Raw genomic sequence first — 17,955 nt, forward strand, 5'->3', positions numbered from 1 at the left:
TGGGAGTTCACTCATGATTGGATTCTCTGTTATTGGTGTATAGGAATGCTTGTGATTTTTGCACATCGATTTTGTATCCTGAGACTGCTGAAGTTGCTTATCAGCTTAAGGAGATTTTGGGCTGAGACGATGGGGTTTTCTAAATATACAATCATGTCATCTGCAAACAGGGACCATTTGACTTCCTTTTTTCATAATTGAATACCCTTTATTTCTTTCTCTTGCCTGATTGCCCTGGCCAGAACTTCCAACACTGTGTTGAATAGGAGTGGTGAGAGAGGGCATCCCTGTCTTGTGCAAGTTTTCAAAGGGAATGCTTCCAATTTTTGCCCATTCAGTATAATATTGGCTGTGGGTTTGTCATAAATAGTTCTTATTATTTTGAGATACGTCCCATCGATACCTAGTTTATTGAGAGTTTTTAGCATGAAGGGCTGTTGAATTTTATCAAAGGCCTTTTCTGCATCTATTGAGATAATCATGTGGTTTTTGTCTTTGGTTCTGTTTATATGATGGATTACATTTATTGATTTGCATATGTTGAACCAGCCTTGCATCCCAGGGATGAAGCCAACTTGATCGTGGTGGATAAGCTTTTTGATGTGCTACTGGATTTAGTTTGCCAGTATTTTATTGAGGACTTTTGCATAGATGTTCATCAGGGATATTGGCCTAAAATTCTCTTTTTTTGTTGTGTCTCTGCCAGGCTTTGGTATTGGGATGATGTTGGCTTCATAAAATGAATTAGGGAGGATTCCCTCTTTTTCTTTCTTTTTTTTTTTTTTATTATACTTTAAGTTCTAGGGTACATGTGCATAACGTGCAGGTTTGTTACATATGTATACTTATGCCATGTTGGTGTGCTGCACCCATCAACTCGTCAGCACCCATCAATTCATCATTTATAACATGTATAACTCCCCAATGCAATCCCTCCCTCCTCCCCCCTCCCCCCTCCCCATGATAGGCCCCAGTGCGTGATGTTCCCCTTCCCGAGTCCAAGTGATCTCATTGTTCAGTTCCCACCTATGAGTGAGAACATGCGGTGTTTGGTTTTCTGTTCTTGTGATAGTTTGCTAAGAATGATGGTTTCCAGCTGCATCCATGTCCCTACAAAGGACGCAAACTCGTCCTTTTTTATGGCTGCATAGTATTCCATGGTGTATATGTGCCACATTTTCTTAATCCAGTCTGTCACAGATGGACATTTGGGTTGATTCCAAGTCTTTGCTATTGTGAATAGTGCCGCAATAAACATACGTGTACATGTGTCTTTGTAGTAGACTAATTTATAATCCTTTGGGTATATACCCAGTAGTGGGATGGCTGGGTCATATGGTACATCTAGTTCTAGATCCTTGAGGAATTGCCATACTGTTTTCCATAATGGTTGAACTAGTTTACAATCCCACCAACAGTGTAAAAGTGTTCCTATTTCTCCACATCCTCTCCAACACCTGTTGTTTCCTGACTTCTTAATGATTGCCATTCTAACTGGTGTGAGATGGTATCTCATTGTGGTTTTGATTTGCATTTTTCTGAAGGCGAGTGATGATGAGCATTTTTTCATGTGTCTGTTGGCTGTATGAATATCTTCTTTTGAGAAATGTCTGTTCATATCCTTTCCCCACTTTTTGATGGGGTTGTTTGTTTTTTTCTTGTATATTTGTTTGAGTTCTTTGTAGATTCTGGATATTAGCCCTTTGTCAGATGAGTAGGTTGCAAAAATTTTCTCCCATTCTGTAGGTTGCCTGTTCACTCTGATGGTAGTTTCTTTTGCTGTGCAAAAGCTCTTTAGTTTAATTAGATCCCATTTGTCAATTTTGGCTTTTGCTGCCGTTGCTTTTGGTGTTTTAGACATGAAGTCCTTGCCCATGCCTATGTCCTGAATGGTACTACCTAGATTTTCTTCTAGGGTTTTTATGGTATTAGGTCTAACATTTAAGTCTCTAATCCATCTTGAATTAATCTTTGTATAAGGGGTAAGGAAAGGATCCAGTTTCAGCTTTCTACTTATGGCTAGCCAATTTTCCCAGCACCATTTATTAAATAGGGAATCCTTTCCCCATTTCTTGTTTCTCTCAGGTTTGTCAAAGATCAGATGGCTGTAGATGTGTGGTATTATTTCTGAGGACTCTGTTCTGTTCCATTGGTCTATATCTCTGTTTTGGTACCAGTACCATGCTGTTTTGGTTACTGTAGCCTTGTAGTATAGTTTGAAGTCAGGTAGCGTGACGCCTCCAGCTTTGTCCTTTTGACTTAGGATTGTCTTGGCAATGCGGGTTCTTTTTTGGTTCCATATGAACTTTAAAGCCGTTTTTTCCAATTCTGTGAAGAAACTCATTGGTAGCTTGATGGGGATGGCATTGAATCTATAAATAACCTTGGGGAGTATGGCCATTTTCATGATATTGATTCTTCCTATCCATGAGCATGGTATGTTCTTCCATTTGTTTGTGTCCTCTTTTATTTCACTGAGCAGTGGTTTGTAGTTCTCCTTGAAGAGGTCCTTTACATCCCTTGTAAGCTGGATTCCTAGGTATTTTATTCTCTTTGAAGCAATTGTGAATGGAAGTTCATTCCTGATTTGGCTCTCTGCTTGTCTGTTACTGGTGTATAAGAATGCTTGTGATTTTTGCACATTAATTTTGTATCCTGAGACTTTGCTGAAGTTGCTTATCAGCTTAAGGAGATTTTGGGCTGAGACGATGGGGTTTTCTAAATATACAATCATGTCATCTGCAAACAGGGACAATTTGACTTCTTCTTTTCCTAACTGGATACCCTTGATTTATTTCTCTTGCCTGATTGCCCTAGCCAGAACTTCCAACACTATGTTGAATAGGAGTGGTGAGAGAGGGCATCCCTGTCTTGTGCCAGTTTTCAAAGGGAATTTTTCCAGTTTTTGCCCATTCAGTATGATATTAGCTGTGGGTTTGTCATAAATAGCTCTTATTATTTTGAGGTACGTTCCATCAATACCGAATTTATTGAGCGTTTTTAGCATGAAGGGCTGTTGAATTTTGTCAAAAGCCTTTTCTGCATCTATTGAGATAATCATGTGGTTCTTGACTTTGGTTCTGTTTATATGCTGGATTATGTTTATTGATTTGCGAATGTTGAACCAACCTTGCATCCCAGGGATGAAGCCCACTTGATCATGGTGGATAAGCTTTTGGAATGTGCTGCTGAATCCGGTTTGCCAGTATTTTATTGAGGATTTTTGCATCGATGTTCATCAGGGATATTGGTCTAAAATTCTCTTTTTTTGTTGTGTCTCTGCCAGGCTTTGGTATCAGGATGATGTTGGCCTCATAAAATGAGTTAGGGAGGATTCCCTCTTTTTCTATTGATTGGAATAGTTTCAGAAGGAATGGAACCAGCTCCTCTTTGTACCTCTGGTAGAATTCAGCTGTGAATCCGTCTTGTCCTGGACTTTTTTTGGTTGGTAGGCTATTCATTATTGCCTCAGTTTCAGAACCTGTTATTGGTCTATTCAGGGATTCAGCTTCTTCCTGGTTGAGTCTTGGGAGAGTGAACGTGTCCTAATCTTCCCTCACCTTTCTGATTGTGGGTCATCAGACTCCCATTTCGGAAGGGGTGCTGCCCCAGACCCTGGGGGAAGGAATGCTCCTCAGAGAAGCCAAGAAGAATCTGAACAGATGGGCCTTGCTGGGTTTCCTCATTCAGTCTATGAGCTTAGATCATACCCTTTTTGTTCATTCACATTCTACACAGTTGTCAATTATGCCTATCCAATGAAGTCTCCATAAAAGGCCAAGAGAACAGGGTTTGGAGCGTCCAGATAGCTGAACATGTGGAGGTTCCTAGAGGGTGGAGCTCCCAGGGAGGGCATGAAAAGTTCATGCCCCTTCCCCCATATGTCACCCCATGCATCTCTTCATCTGTATCCTTTGTAATATCCTTTATAATAGGCCAGTAAACATAAGTGTTTCCCTGAGTTCTGTGAGCTAGGCTGTAGCAAATTAATTGAACCCAAGGAAGGGGTCATGGACACCCCAATTTATAGCTGTTTGGTGAGAAGCACAGGTAAAACAACCTTGGGCATGCAATTGGTATGGGAAGTAGGGGGCAGTCTCGAGGCCTGAGCCTTCAACTTGGATCTGACACTATCTCTAGGTAGATAGTGCCGGGATTCAATGGGAGGTCCCGTGGCTGGTGTCCGCTGAAGAACTGATGGCTCGCTGGTGGGGAAAAGTTTCCACATATTTCTACTGACAACCACTATTAACATTTTGGTCTATGTCCCTCCTCTATTTTTTTTCCCCTTGGCATACACACAAGTACATTCTACATATTGTTTTTCAGTCTACATTTTAATTTAGTAATACAATGTAGAAAAGAAGAGATTAGAAAAATATTCTTAATTTTTCTGTAGAAGATGTTTTATTTAGTGGGAGTATGTTCTTTCTCTTATTTCGCAGTTATAATCCAAATGCACTTAAGGCCTCCAGCCTTGTGAGGTCTACCTTTCCTTTAATAACCAAATAAAGTTGCTTAAGCCACCATCCCATGGAATATTCTCTGAAAAGAAAGCATAATCTTTGCTAGTATTGATAAGGATTCTTAGGGTGGGATGGGACATGGGATTTATATACTTCTGTCACTTCTAGGTATAGTTTCATTTGCCTTTATTATGGGTGAATTTGAGCATGTTTTATGTATTTAAAAGCCATTTGTTTATCCTTTGATTTAGTTCTTTATATTTGTCCCCTTGAAGTTTATAAAACCTTTTCTGCCATGATTTCTTTTAGTACTTTCATGTTTTCATTTCTTGCATTTAGATCCACACGGAATGAATTTGAAGCAAGGTGTGAAGTATGCATCCACAGATGGTTGTCCACTTAAGCCAATACCATCAGGTTTGAAAAGCCATTCTGAGCATATATCTGTACTCAATTTCTATATGTATCTCAGTCTGAAGGGTATTTATTTTATTTTGAGAAATGAGGTCTCACTCTGTTACCTAGGTTCTAGTGCAGTGGAGTGATCATGGCTCACTATAACCTTGAACTCCTGAGCTCAAATGATCCTCCCACCTCAGCCTCCCAAGTAGCTGGCTCTATAGGCATGTGCCATCATGCCCGACTTTTTTTCTTTCTCTCCCTTTTCTTTTCTTTTCTTTCTTTGAGACAGGGTCTCACTATGTTGCCTGGGCTGGGCTCAGGTAATCTCCCTGCCTTGGCCTCTCAAAGTGCTGGGATTATGGGTATGAGCCACTGTGCCCAGCATGAGGGTATTTTAAATAAATTAAAGACAATCACTTTAAAAGAAATGTTCTCCTGAGACCCTTTTATTTAATAAAAATCACTTGATGATTTTCATAAATTCAGGTTTTTTAAAATCATTGTCTAAATGGAATAGTGTAGAGTCTAGAGAAATCAAATTTCAGTCAATCCCTTCAGTTTTCTCTTTCACTGTGTTTAATGAGAATGAGAAAAATAAGGCATTTTCTCTTTTTCGTTTCCTTTTTTGTTTTCCTCTTCCTCCCTCTTCTAACAGTGAAAAAGCAGCAGAAACAAGGAAGAGGATAAACTCGAGGCTTTGATACAGCACACTGCAAGTTAGCACACTTCTGAGCAAAAAAATGATACATTCCATAGCTCTGAATCATCTTGACTATCCATTTTGTTTTTATTCTCTTGGTTTGGACAGGTCCAAACTAAAACATTTTTAGTTTGTTGTCCCATCCAGTTTCCTGATGGGTTACCTCAGACGTGAACCATAATAACCAGGAGAAGTGGCATGCTGGGCCCAGGGCCCAGCTGAGGAATGTGAGGCCAACTAATAACTTAGCTCCTTCTAAACTAATATCCATTCAGAGAAGTTTTCAAGTCTCATTGAATGTGGATGGAGCTGGTGCCAGGGAGGACTATTTGTCCTGCCCAGGGCACTGTCTTCCTAAACCTATCTTGGTGAAACTGGTTTTAGCTGACTGTTCTAATAGCCACCTAGCAGGGCCGGGGGGAGCAAAGTCCAGCTTCAGCACTTGGCCTCTGTCCATACGGAGGGGAAGGGCTCCTGGTTACTGCTGGGCAGGGTGGCAGTTCTGGATTGCCACTAGGCCTCGTTACTGTTCCTTATGGCCTCCACTGACACCATAGGGAGGTAGCCTCATTGTCACTGGGCAGTGGTGAAAGTCCTGACTCTCCACTTGGCCTCCTCTGACACCACCCCAGCAGGGAGGTGGAGGGACTGCCTTGTTACAGCTATGAGTGGGTGGAAGTTCAGGTTCCCATGTGGTCTCTGTTGACACCATGGGGGCGGGAGCCTTTTGTCAGATGGGGATGGAAGAACCCTGTGGCTTTTGCTGATACCACACCAGTGGAGGTGAGGCCCCTTGTGATAGCCTGGACTCCCACACCCTTGGCTGGTGTGGGTGGGAGTGGACCACAGTTTTTTTCTGTGCTGGAGTAAGTGGTTACTAAGAGTTTCCTGTCGTTAGGCTGTCCCTGTCCTAGTCCTTTGGCTAGAGAAACAGGCTTTTGTTGGGGATTTTTTATTTGCTCCTGTTGGCATTTCTGGGTTGCCGGCTCCTTTAGTCCAAGTCTGGGGTCCAGGAAACTCATCACCAGGTTGTTTCTTGGATCACAAAGTCGCTGGCCAGTCTGCCTTCTTACTACCTTTCAGCATCTTCTCATGCATGTTTATACATAATGTCCAGGGTTTTAGTTGTACTCAGTGGGAGTATTCAGGAAAAGTATATCTACTCCATCTTCCTGGAAGCAGCACCAGGATGTCACTTAAAAATACTATTAATAGTTGGCTTCATGATTTTGGCATTGTACAGAGATCTGTTTACTGCTGGTATGCTGAATCCCCCACTAGAACGGTGTCTGCACATGGTAGGAGCTGAATAATATTCACTGAGTGAATCCCCGTTTCACAGATGAGAAAACTTAGGGAATCAAGTAATTTTCCCTAAATCACCAGCCAGCAATAGGAAGAACTGGGGTTTGAATGTGGGCAGTCTGATTCCAAAGCTCAAGCTCTCAGAAGCATCACTGGGGCAGTCATGAAATTCAAGGCCCCTTTTGTTCTCTTAGGACAATGAAGGAGTGAGAGGGCACTTCCACTTGAGACAGCAACAACACGACACTTTTCTACTGAATTAAGAATGAATGTCCTTGCTTCTGCCAGAAAATGCCCAACGCTGTCATCTCTTCTTCCATTCATTGCCAAACTTTCTGCCTGGTGTCCCAATTACTCCATAATTTCCGTGCAAATGGGGTTCCACTCCAATTTCTTTTCTGCAGCTTCCTTTTTTTTTCAGCCCCAAAGACCAAATTCAATAGTGTCTTTCCTAATTCTCATCCTTTTAGGTTTTTCTGCAGTATTTCCTGATGTTGTCTACCACTTCCCAGTCTCCCTGCTCCTGACTCTGCTTTCTTGGTTTGCCCTCCATCCCTCTGATTGCTTTCTGTCGTCTTTCTCCAGCCATCTTCAAGCTGGTGGAATTCCTCAAGAGTCCTCCTTTCTCTTCACTGTGCAGTCTTATTCTCAGTTCATCTAAACTCACTTAGATGACTCAACACTCACTTATTCACTCACTGTTCATTTGTTGAGCACCAGGCACTGTTCTGGAGCCATGAACAAGGTAAACAAGGTGGCTGTTCTCATAGAGCTTATATCTAACGGGAGACACAAAGGTAAACAAACAACAACAGTTACGGAGCACATAACATATCAACAATATGAATCACACTTGTAAACTTTTGTATGCATAATCCCAATTATCCCATCCTGGCTAACACGGTGAAACCCCGTCTCTACTAAAAAAATACAAAAAACTAGCCGGGCGAGGTGGCAGGCGCCTGTAGTCCCAGCCACTCGGGAGGCTGAGGCAGGAGAATGGCGTAAACCCGGGAGGCGGAGCTTGCAGTGAGCTGAGGTCCGGCCACTGCACTCCAGCCTGGGCGACAGAGCGAGACTCCGTCTCAAAAAAAAAAAAAAAAAAAAAAAAGTACAGAGGGTAAGAGTTGCATTATCTACATAAGACTACTGCTACCACCTTATATTCACTCGTATGATTGTTTGTTTTAAAGCTCTGCTTTCACATTGTTGGTCTCTAAAAATTCTATTGAATTAAAAATATAAAATATTGGCTTGGCATGGCGGCTCACGCCTGTAATCCCAGCACTCTGGGAGGCCAAGGTGGGAGGATTACCCGAGGTCAGGAGTTCGAGACCAGCCTGGTCAGCATGGTGAAACCCCATCTCTACTAAAAATACAAAAATTAGCTGGGCATGGTGGCAGGCGCCTATAATCCCAGCTACTCAGGAGGCTGAGTCACGAGAATTGCTGGAACCTGGGAGGCAGAAGTTGAAGTGAGCCGAGACCATGCCATTGCACTCCAGCCTGGGTGACAAGAGACTCCGTGTCAAAAAAAAAAAAAAAAAAAAAAAAAAAAAAAAAATATATATATATATATATAAAATACTATTTTTTCCCAAAGATCTTAATTCACAAATGTCTCAAAGCAGTTTAAAATGTTCTTGATGTTACATAGTTAGAAACCTGTCCAACCACATACCAGATGCATGGGCCGAGGCCGGGACAAGTTACTTGACCAATCTGGACTTCCATTATTCATGACTGCAGGAGCTCCTTCACTCATGAACTGTGTACCTAGACAGAGACACAGCTCAAGGCAGGCATTTTTATTGCCTTTGTGTCCCAAGGAGAGGGCCTCCTTTTTTCAGAGGCATAGCATATGGGACAAGAATGTAGTTCTGCAACTGGGCAACTTGGGTTTATATGCTGGCTCCTCTACTGCCTCCTGATTGACCACTAGCAAGTTATTATACTTACCTCTCCGTGCCTAAATTTTCTCACCCATAAAATGGCCTAGGGATAGTGCCTGCTTCCTGGAATTATCATGAAGATTAAGTTAGTTAATAACCGTAAAGTGCTAAAAATAGTGGCTGCCACTTACTAAGTGTACATATGTGTTTGCCATTTTAATCTGTTTACATACATACCATGTCACTTTCAGAGAAAAACAGGTCACTAGATTTTATCTGTTGGAATCTTGTTATCATTAAGCTTTGAGATTTGATATTTTCCATCTTGGATGCTTTAAGATTTCAGGTTATCAAACAAATTTAAGAAAGCAAACACATTTTTACTTCTTCTAACTTCAGAGAATGAGCTTCTAAAAATGAATGTTTTCTTTCCACTTTGGATTATGAAATTAAAAAGATATACATAAAACAAAACAGAAATCACATAAAAATCAATGAATTCAGGAGCTATATTTGAAATAAACAGGCTAGATGGCAGATAATTAATATATACTAAAATCATTAACGTCACACATAAGGATTATAATATATCAACAACTTCAAGCTGGGCAGAGAGTTTCTGGTATCACAGTTCACTTCTATGGGTCTTTGCTGTGCCATTCAACTGAAATTAAAAACAGAAAAACTCTATTGGTTTTAAAGCTTATCTCCCAGGATTTTTTCCTATTCCCCTCCCCTCCCCCAATCATCTGCCCTTTATTACTTGCCTTGGTCAGAGGGAGAATATAATTTTAGAAAAACACAAAAAGTAAAAAGCAATTTCTATACCAAGGAAATAATAATGGTGATAACCCAGATCACACAGAAATTAAATCTACCCTCCTTAAACAGTAAAACCAGCTAGCTTTGCATGTGTTCATATCATATGGCTATATTAAAGCATAAGGCAGACACTACCAGCACTGCACTCTCATTAGCCAGCCAGCTTTGCAGACTCACCACCCCCACAGGCTGCCCTGGAGGTTCCTGTGCCTGCAGTGGGAGCTAAGAGGTCAGCTGTTTCCCTAGAGCCCACCCCAGTAACCTTTGCAGCTTCCCTGAGGGCTTCAGGGACTTGCACCCTGTTTAGTGAGCACAGAGAAAATGGCTCATATCCTGGAAATACCCAGCCTGGCTCCATTTGGCTGTAAGTAGTTCCTGGCAAAATTCCTCATTAGGTAAGAATTTGGATGGTGGTGGAGATGTGTCCCTCCTACTTTACCCAAGAGGTAGTGGCAGTGTGGCCTGTGGGAATCTTGAGGGCAGCGGGCAAAAGTCATTCCAGTCCCAGGGCTCAGCTCCAGCAGTGCCCAAGGGCATCTCAGAAGCAGCTACATCATCATCTGTACCACCCCATACCCTGTGCTTGTTTAGGGCTGAGATCCTATCGGGAGGCATTTGGGGAGGAGGTGAGCTGCGCTGGCAGAAGGTTCCAGGTCCATCACTGGGGATTTTCCTGCCACTCACATCCCCTTCTTTCAAGTTTTCTTTAACTCTGCACAGATTGGAGTAACAGAGGATGCTGGTTTCCACCTCATCATTTTTTACCTTCTCATTCCCAGAAATTAATCTTTGCACAAACCTCAGGACCAGCACAATGCCTGTCTCAATAAAACGTTAGTTTCCTTTCCTCCTGTATCTCCTGCCGTTCCCTTCCTGGCCACCTACTAAGACACAGGGCCTTTATGTTGGGGTGCCCTACTTCACAGCACCTCCAGACCTGCCCAGGGCTGCTCCCCATGCCAGAACCCTCCCTGTCCCCATAAGAACTTGACTATCCTTTGTTTCATTCCCTAAAAGTCTTACTTTTCAAGGCTGAGGCTGCAGCATCCTTTATGCTGGTATACATTTTGGTGTTTACAAGTGTCATTGGGCATCCACTGGTACTCATCTTAGTTACCTTCGTAACAGAGCCCTGAGATATCTAACCAAAGCAGTGACTGACATTGAGATTTGTGGCTGCCTGGGTAGGTAGAGAAGAGAAAGAGAGCAGAGTTGACCATGTTTCTCAGCTCACAAGTTCCTATGATGGTTTCAAAGCCCTGACCAGCATTTTCTTCTGAAGCAACACCCTCATGGTATGTTCAGCCTTTTTCTAGATCTCTCCAAGACAGAAAAATACTTGTTGCTCCTGCATTGAGTTTGGGCAGATGGGCATTACTGGGGTACTAGTGGCCAAGTTGCCCTGATCCACCCACCTGAGAGCAGGTATGTGTGTGGTGGTGCAAGTCACTGCCTTTTCAGGCTGGTGCTGCTGGATGAGAAAATCCGAAAGTTCTATTGTTTAAAGACCAGCACAAGAGTAAGGACACACACCTTAACCGGCAGCGAGAAAGTGTTACACAGCGGGGAGGGCAGTGGGCACCTGGGAGAAGAGCAAGGCCGGAGGAGTGAGGGGAAGCAGGCCAACCTCGAGGATCTCCTCAGCACCTGAACGCCAAGGCTGGGGAGATCCTGGAGGCTGTCCTGCTTTTCCTCCTTTTTTTACAACTCCTGGAGAAGCGTGAGCCCTCTGCAGGGAGCTGGCCAGGCTGGCAGGCGAGGGTGTCAGTGCTATCATAAGTGGCTGCAGGGACCGAAGCTAGGGAGAGACGTGCTGAGGGCTAGGAGGGCCCCCACCGGGCGGAGGGACGCCGCATCGCGGATCGCGGATCGATGCCGATGCCCCGGGCTGTGCGAGTCGGGTGCTCAGCCCCAACCGCGCTTTAGGCGGGTCCCCTAGGCTCTCGCCCTTGAGCGCGCAGCCGGCACAATGTTGCTGCGCTTCACGAGGCCAAAGCGTGTCTCCCCGTTTTTTCCTCTGGGGATGCCAAAAGTCACTGGAAAAGACAGGAAGCTGTCGCCCCGTCGCATTCTCAGCAAGATGAGGCCCAGTAGGCAGCGCCACCTCTCCCGCGCGCCGCTGCACCAGCCGGGGAGGGACTGGAGGTGAAGTCGCAGGTGCGCTCCCCAGGGAATATCCGGGCTCGCAGCCCACGCGGCACGGCCGCCGCCTCGCCCGGCTGCTCCTCCTACCCCATTTCCAGGTGTCTCCTTTTCCGCATGCCCCTTAAACGTCCCACTGCCGCAGGGGTCCGACAGACCCTTTTCAGTTTACATTTCCTGCGAACCCCATCCACTGCAGTGGCTCATTCTAACACCTTCACTGGGTGTCTTTTTGCATAACAGTTAAAATAAAAATGGATCTGAATCTAATCCCGGCTTCCAGCTTACAGGACATGTAGAGGACAGAGGCACAAGTGAAAGTCCACCCAAGGAAGGCAATCAGCAAAGCCAGGGTGTGGGGAGCTCTCTCCAGAGGGTAGGAAAACCAGAGTGTGATGAAGGGCAGAAACCCAAAGAGTAAAAGAGACTTAAAAACCTGCCAACCAATCCCAACCTGTTGCCCTAATTTGAATCCTGATTAAAATCAATTGTTTTTAATGGAAACTTAAAACTTTAGTGGAAATTTGAACCTGACTCGATATTTGATGTAAGAAATCATAGGTTTTTTTTAAGGCATGATAATGGCATTGTGCTTATTTTTAAAGCATAGAGTCCTTATTTTTAGAAATTCAGACTGAAATATTTATGTCTGGAATTAGCTTCAAAATAATGCAGGGAGAAGTGGGTAAGGGTTGAGATGGAACAAGGTTGGCTATGATTTGATCATTGTTGAGACTGGGTAATGAAAACATGGGAGCTCATTCTAGAATTCTTTCTACTCTTGTATATTTTAAAAATTCTCTATAATAAGGTTTTAAAAAGAAGGAGAAAAGAAAAAAAATGGATATATTCCAGCTGATTAGTCTCAACGTTTTCAGGGCCACGTACAAGTAGGGCCCTGAAAATATGTTAATTATGTGACTTAAGATCACCTGGGAGTCCTTTTTGTTACTGACTTGTGTGACTTGTGTGGCTCGTGTGTTCTCATGCTTAATTGGGTTGGTCTTTAATCTGGGGCCAGGGAAGTGTTTGACCTGTGGCTGAGATTTCCACCTCTCTGCACTTTCCTTCCTGAACACTTACCAAAAGTGGCCCTGGGTTTCTAACCACCTGAAGATGACTTTCCACCTCCTCCAATGTCCTATGTCTAAAACTGTACAGCCTTATGCACTACCTCCTAACTTCCCCATTTCTATGAATAGCAGAGCATTTCCTCTGCCTCTGTCACAGGCTAGAAGACATCTAGCCATCTTTGACTTCCCCCTCCTCTTTTCTCTGCCCCTCCACTTAGTCACCAAGTTCTATGGATTCATTGTTCACTGTTTCTCGGACTCATCTCTTCCTCTCCACTCTCATTGCTATTGTCTAATCCCAGTTGTGGATTTTCTCCATTACATTTACTTCCTCGCTGGTTTCCTGTCCTTAGAGTCCTCCTTCCAGTGATCCCACCTGCCGCTGCCCATGGGAGAGCCTTTAGATCAAGGGCCTCATGTTATGATTAGGCTTTGCAAACTTCAAATTCCTTCTCTTACAACCTCAAAAATTTCATTCAAAGAAAGCAGAAATGATTATCAGGCATCCAGCAACCCCACCCCTCAAATAGAGTCTAAAGTGAAAAACATTATTTCTCAATTGTTAAGCAAACACATCCCTCACTGACTGTCGGTAGGTCAACAACAGCCCAGACTTGGACAGTTGACAAGCAGAACCCAGGGTCACACGGATCCCATTCATGTGGGTCAACAGACAAATGAAAGAGCTCAAATGACAGAACAGTCCAGAGATTCCTGCTGATTTTTCTAGCGTGCTCTAAAATGGAGCGATACACCAGGTTTCTAAACCATGGACACGAGACGTGACAAATGACTTTCAGATATGTGAATTCATTCATTCAGATGAAGTTTACAAAGGTGTACAATATTAAGTCATTTTTAGTTATACACTTAAAATCATCTTTATTAAGAAAAAATACATTAAATAAAATTAGGACCATCCAGGAAAATTCAGTCTGTTAGGTCACCAGGGCGAAATACACAGTCTCAAAATGCTTGGAATGAAAACAATATTTCTCTGATGCTCCCAAACAGACATTTATTATTTTGTCAGCCTAGATTAGCACTCCCTTTTTGGAGCTGGGATTTTATCCTCCCCAGGCCAACCATAAGCATCTCTTGGGACAGGGGTGGGTAAATGACCCAAGCAATGTTTCCCTAGAATTTTCTAGTTGGCTTGGTGAGTAAGGGTCCTCCTTCCTCTCTGGAGGAAATTAGGGATGCAGACACTCAGGGCATGTGTCTTGCACAGCCAGCCAGCCTGGGAAAATGAAGCCACTGGGAGAGAGATTTGAAGAACTGGAGTCTCTGATTCTAGCCATGCCCACTTCTCCAGGTACTTGAGCTTGGAAACCTTCTTGCTTAACTAGCTCTAGGCCAATCTTGCTTCATTCCAACACTCACACACTTCTCCTTGCACTATTTTGAATTACCAGAGGAGAATCTTTGACAAACATAGGTCGATGTTAGTGTGAGCCAGACTGGGTAACTACACAAAATCAAAATCAGGAAAGGAGAGGACTCCGGGGCTTTGAAATCTCTAAACAAGAGTGGTGACTCACCTCTCCTAGAAGTTGCCCTGGTTATATCATAAAAGGGTTCAATTTTTACATGAGGTCTCAATGGTCTTTTTACTTAGTGTTACATCATTAGAAAAATCAACCTTTGACGAGAAAGAGGCAGTTCCCTCCTTCCTCACACAATTCACAATTTTCTGGAATTATTAATAAAAATTGCTTATCTCTAAGCAGAAGCTCTCCAGTGCCAGATTTTTCACTAAAATTCACATATAATTTCCCTCAAGTTCCTCCTCTGCTCCTGACCTCTCAGAGCAGCCGTGGTACTCACAGGGTAAATTCCAAACACCTCACCCAGGCACTCAGGGCTTCAAGAATTGGGCCTGACCTTAGCCATCAACATCATTTCCCACTCCAGAATGAACACTTTGCCCTGGTCATGCTGGTCTCTGTATTTCCTTTACACGAGTCCTGCTCACTCCTTTTCCACATCTTGGTGTAAGCTGCCCTGAACCGTCCCTCCTGCCTGTGTTCTTTCTCTTCGTCTTTCTTTTTCTTCCTTTTAAAAAATTGAGTGCTCACTGTGTGCCAGATACAGCCCTGAGTGCTGAATACAAAATGACTCAGGCTGGGCACGGTGGCTCACGCCTGTAATCCCAGCACTTTGGGAGGCTGAGGCAGGTGGATCACCTGAGGTCTGGAATTTGAGACCAGCCTGACCAACATGGAGAAACCCCATCTCTACTAAAAATACAAAATTAGCCAGGTGTGGTGGCCCATGCCTCTAATCCCAGCTACTCGGGAGGCTGAGGCAGGAGAATCAGTTGAACCCGGGAGGCAGAGGTTGCAGTGAGCCAAGATCGTGCACTCCAGCCTGGGCAACAAGAGTGAAACTCCTTCTCAAAAAAAAAAAAAAAAAAAAAAAAAGATTCATAGCAACTGGTTTTTGCCTTTGATGAAGTCCGAACCCTCAGTACCTCACAGTGTGACTATATCTGGAGACAGAGCCTTTAAAGAAGTGATTGAGGTGAAATCATATGGGTGGGCCCCAATCTCCTATGAATGATGTCTTAAGAAGAGGAGATGAAGCCACAGACATGCACACATATGAAGACATCCGGCAAAGATGGCCATCTACAAGACAAGGAGGGAGGCCTTCGAAAAAATCAACCCTGTGGACACCTTGATCTTGGACTTCTACCTTCCACAACTGTGAGGAATAAATTTCTGTTTAGACCACCCAGCCTGTGGTATTTTGTTATGGCAGCCTTAGTAAATGAATACAAGGGGCTTACAGTCTGGGGAGGGAGACAAATAAGAAAAGAAGCAAGAACAGCACAGCCTTGTGAGCACAGTCATTCCCCCTTCTCCATGGGGAATACGTTCCAAGACTCCCAATGGATGTCTGAAACCTTAGATAGTTCCAAACGCTATATATGCTATGTTTTTCTCTATCCAGTAACTGAGATGACTACTAGGTGAATAAGGGATGGGAACATCTACAACGTGGAGATACTGGATGAAAGGACGATACATGTCCCGGGTAGGATGGAGCAGAATGGCAGGAGATTTCCGAACTCAGAACAGCACTCAATTTAAAACTCACAAAGTCTTTATGTCTGTAATTTTCCATTTAGTACTTTCAGATGCAGTTGACCATGGGTAACTAACACTGCAGAAAGCAAAACCTTGGACAAGAGGGGGCTACTCTACCATGACAGGAGAAGCACAGAACTCTCAATTGTGGGAGATGAGGAGGAGTGTTAGGACATTTCCCAGGGGGATGTTATTCTGGGTTGTAAAGGTCGTGAGAAGTGCCTGTCCCTCCGAAGGTGCAAGGGTGACCAGAAGCAAGCCCTTAGACAGGGGTGGGCTTGCTGTGGATCTCACCATCCTGCTTCTACCTGAGCCAAAGGCAAGCCAGTTTCAGGTGCATGGCTGGCCCCTCGAGATGGAGCTCATGGAGAGAGACGAACCAAGCCTGTCATATCTGCCTTGGCAGATGGAGCCAGCAGTGGGGGAAGAAGCTGAGAGCCGTGGAAGGAAGGCGGTGAGCAGCAGCCACGGGACCACAGATACAAGGCCACTCATAAAGCAGACCCAGGAGGCAGAGAAGAGGCTGGGATAAGCAGTCAGCATGGGACAGAGGAGCCCATGGAGAGAATCGAAGGTGGAGATGGAGGCCACAGGCATCATGGGGCCACTGGAGTGGAGAGAGCTTCGGAGGGTTCTGGCCAGGGTCGCTCCCTGAGGCGTGGCTCTGCAGCTGATACGTTTGCATGCACTGAGTGTGGAGAACTTGGTGTGGGTTCTTGGTGTGGAGAACTTCTATGGTTTTGGCAAATGCGTAATGTCATGTATCCACCACCACAGAATCATGCAGAATAGTTTCACTGCCTTTAAAAAATCCCAGGCTGGGCCCAGTGGCTCATGCTTGTGATCCCAGCACTTTGTGAGGCCGGGCCAGGAGGATCGCTTGAGCCCAGAAGTTCAAGATCAGCCTGGGCAACACAACGAGACTCTGTCTCTACAAAAAGAAAAAGAAAATTAGCCGGGCATGATGGCACATACCTGTGGTCCCAGCTACTCTGGAGGCTCAGTGGGGAGGACCGTTTGAGCCCAGGAGTTTCAGGCTGCAGTGAGCTATGATTGTGCCACCGCATTCCAGCCTGGACAACACAGTGAGACCCTGTCTCTATTAAAAAAAAAAAATCCCTTGTGCTCCACCTATTCAAGCCTTCCCCTCTTCCCCAGAACCTCTGGCAATCACTCATCTGCTTACTGTTTCTTTAGTTTCGCATTATTTAGAATGTTATATAAATGGAATCGTGCAGTTTGCAGGCCTCTAAACCTGGCTTCCTTCACTTTGCAGTGTGCAGTTCAGATTTGTCCACGTTTTTGTGTGACTTGATAGCCCATTCTTTTTTATTGATGAATAAAAAACACATGCAGGTATCCGTCATATGGATGCACCACAGTTTGTTTGTCTACTCACCTATTGAAGGGCATCTTTTTTTTTTTTTTTTTTTTGAGAGGGAGTCTCACTCTATCCACTAGGCTGAACTGCAGTGGTGTGATCTTGGCTCACTGCAACCTCCATTTCCTGGGTTCAAGAAATTCTCCTGCCTCAGCCTCCCGAGCACCTGGAATTACAGGCACGTGCCACCATGGCTGGCTAATTTTTGTATTTTTAGTAGAGACGGATTTCTCTATGTTGGTCAGACTGGTCTCAAACTCCCGACCTCAGGTGATCCACCCACCTCAACCTCCCAAAGTGCTGGGAGTCACTGTGAGCCACTGTACCCGGCCCTATTGAAGGACATCTTGATTGCTTCCAGTTTGGGGCAATAAATTCTTTTTAAAATAAAATATTTTGTAAAATTTGCAATACACACAAAAAAATTAAGGATATCTTATTGGGCTAAATCTACTTTGTAAATCCCCAAGAATGGCAGGTCTTTATTTTTAAGTAAATCACTGAGATAAGCAAGGTTGCTTTGATCAGAGAGCTCCATGATTTTGGTCTTCTATTAGTTTCAGTACCCATGACATTCCATTCAAAGGTCTGTGGAATCATTAAGTCTCTAAAGATGAAAGTTTGAAAACCATTGAACTAAAGAAGATTCAGTGAGAAAACTGGGTGAGAGAAGGAGGAAA

General features: G+C 44.0%; 1 protein-coding gene across 3 annotated transcripts in view; it reads left to right on the plus strand.

Moving 5' to 3' along the window:
- NDUFAF6 (NADH:ubiquinone oxidoreductase complex assembly factor 6) overlaps nucleotides 1–17,955 on the plus strand; it is a 112,522-nt gene that overhangs the window by 46,932 nt on the left and 47,635 nt on the right. For 2 of the 3 annotated variants that reach the window (XR_004059303.1, XR_004059302.1), the window contains exon 10: nucleotides 4,806–4,883. Coding sequence is in view for 1 of the 3 variants with exons in the window: in XM_030937954.1 (XP_030793814.1) it covers nucleotides 4,806–4,820 (15 nt within the window). In the remaining 2 variants the exon portion in view is untranslated. Of the gene's footprint in view, nucleotides 1–4,805; nucleotides 5,017–17,955 lie in introns of those variants that run through there. The other variant, XM_030937954.1, reaches the window with a different exon arrangement.

Source organism: Rhinopithecus roxellana, chromosome 9 (assembly GCF_007565055.1).
Source record: "Rhinopithecus roxellana isolate Shanxi Qingling chromosome 9, ASM756505v1, whole genome shotgun sequence".
NCBI classification, from domain to species: Eukaryota; Metazoa; Chordata; class Mammalia; order Primates; family Cercopithecidae; genus Rhinopithecus; species Rhinopithecus roxellana.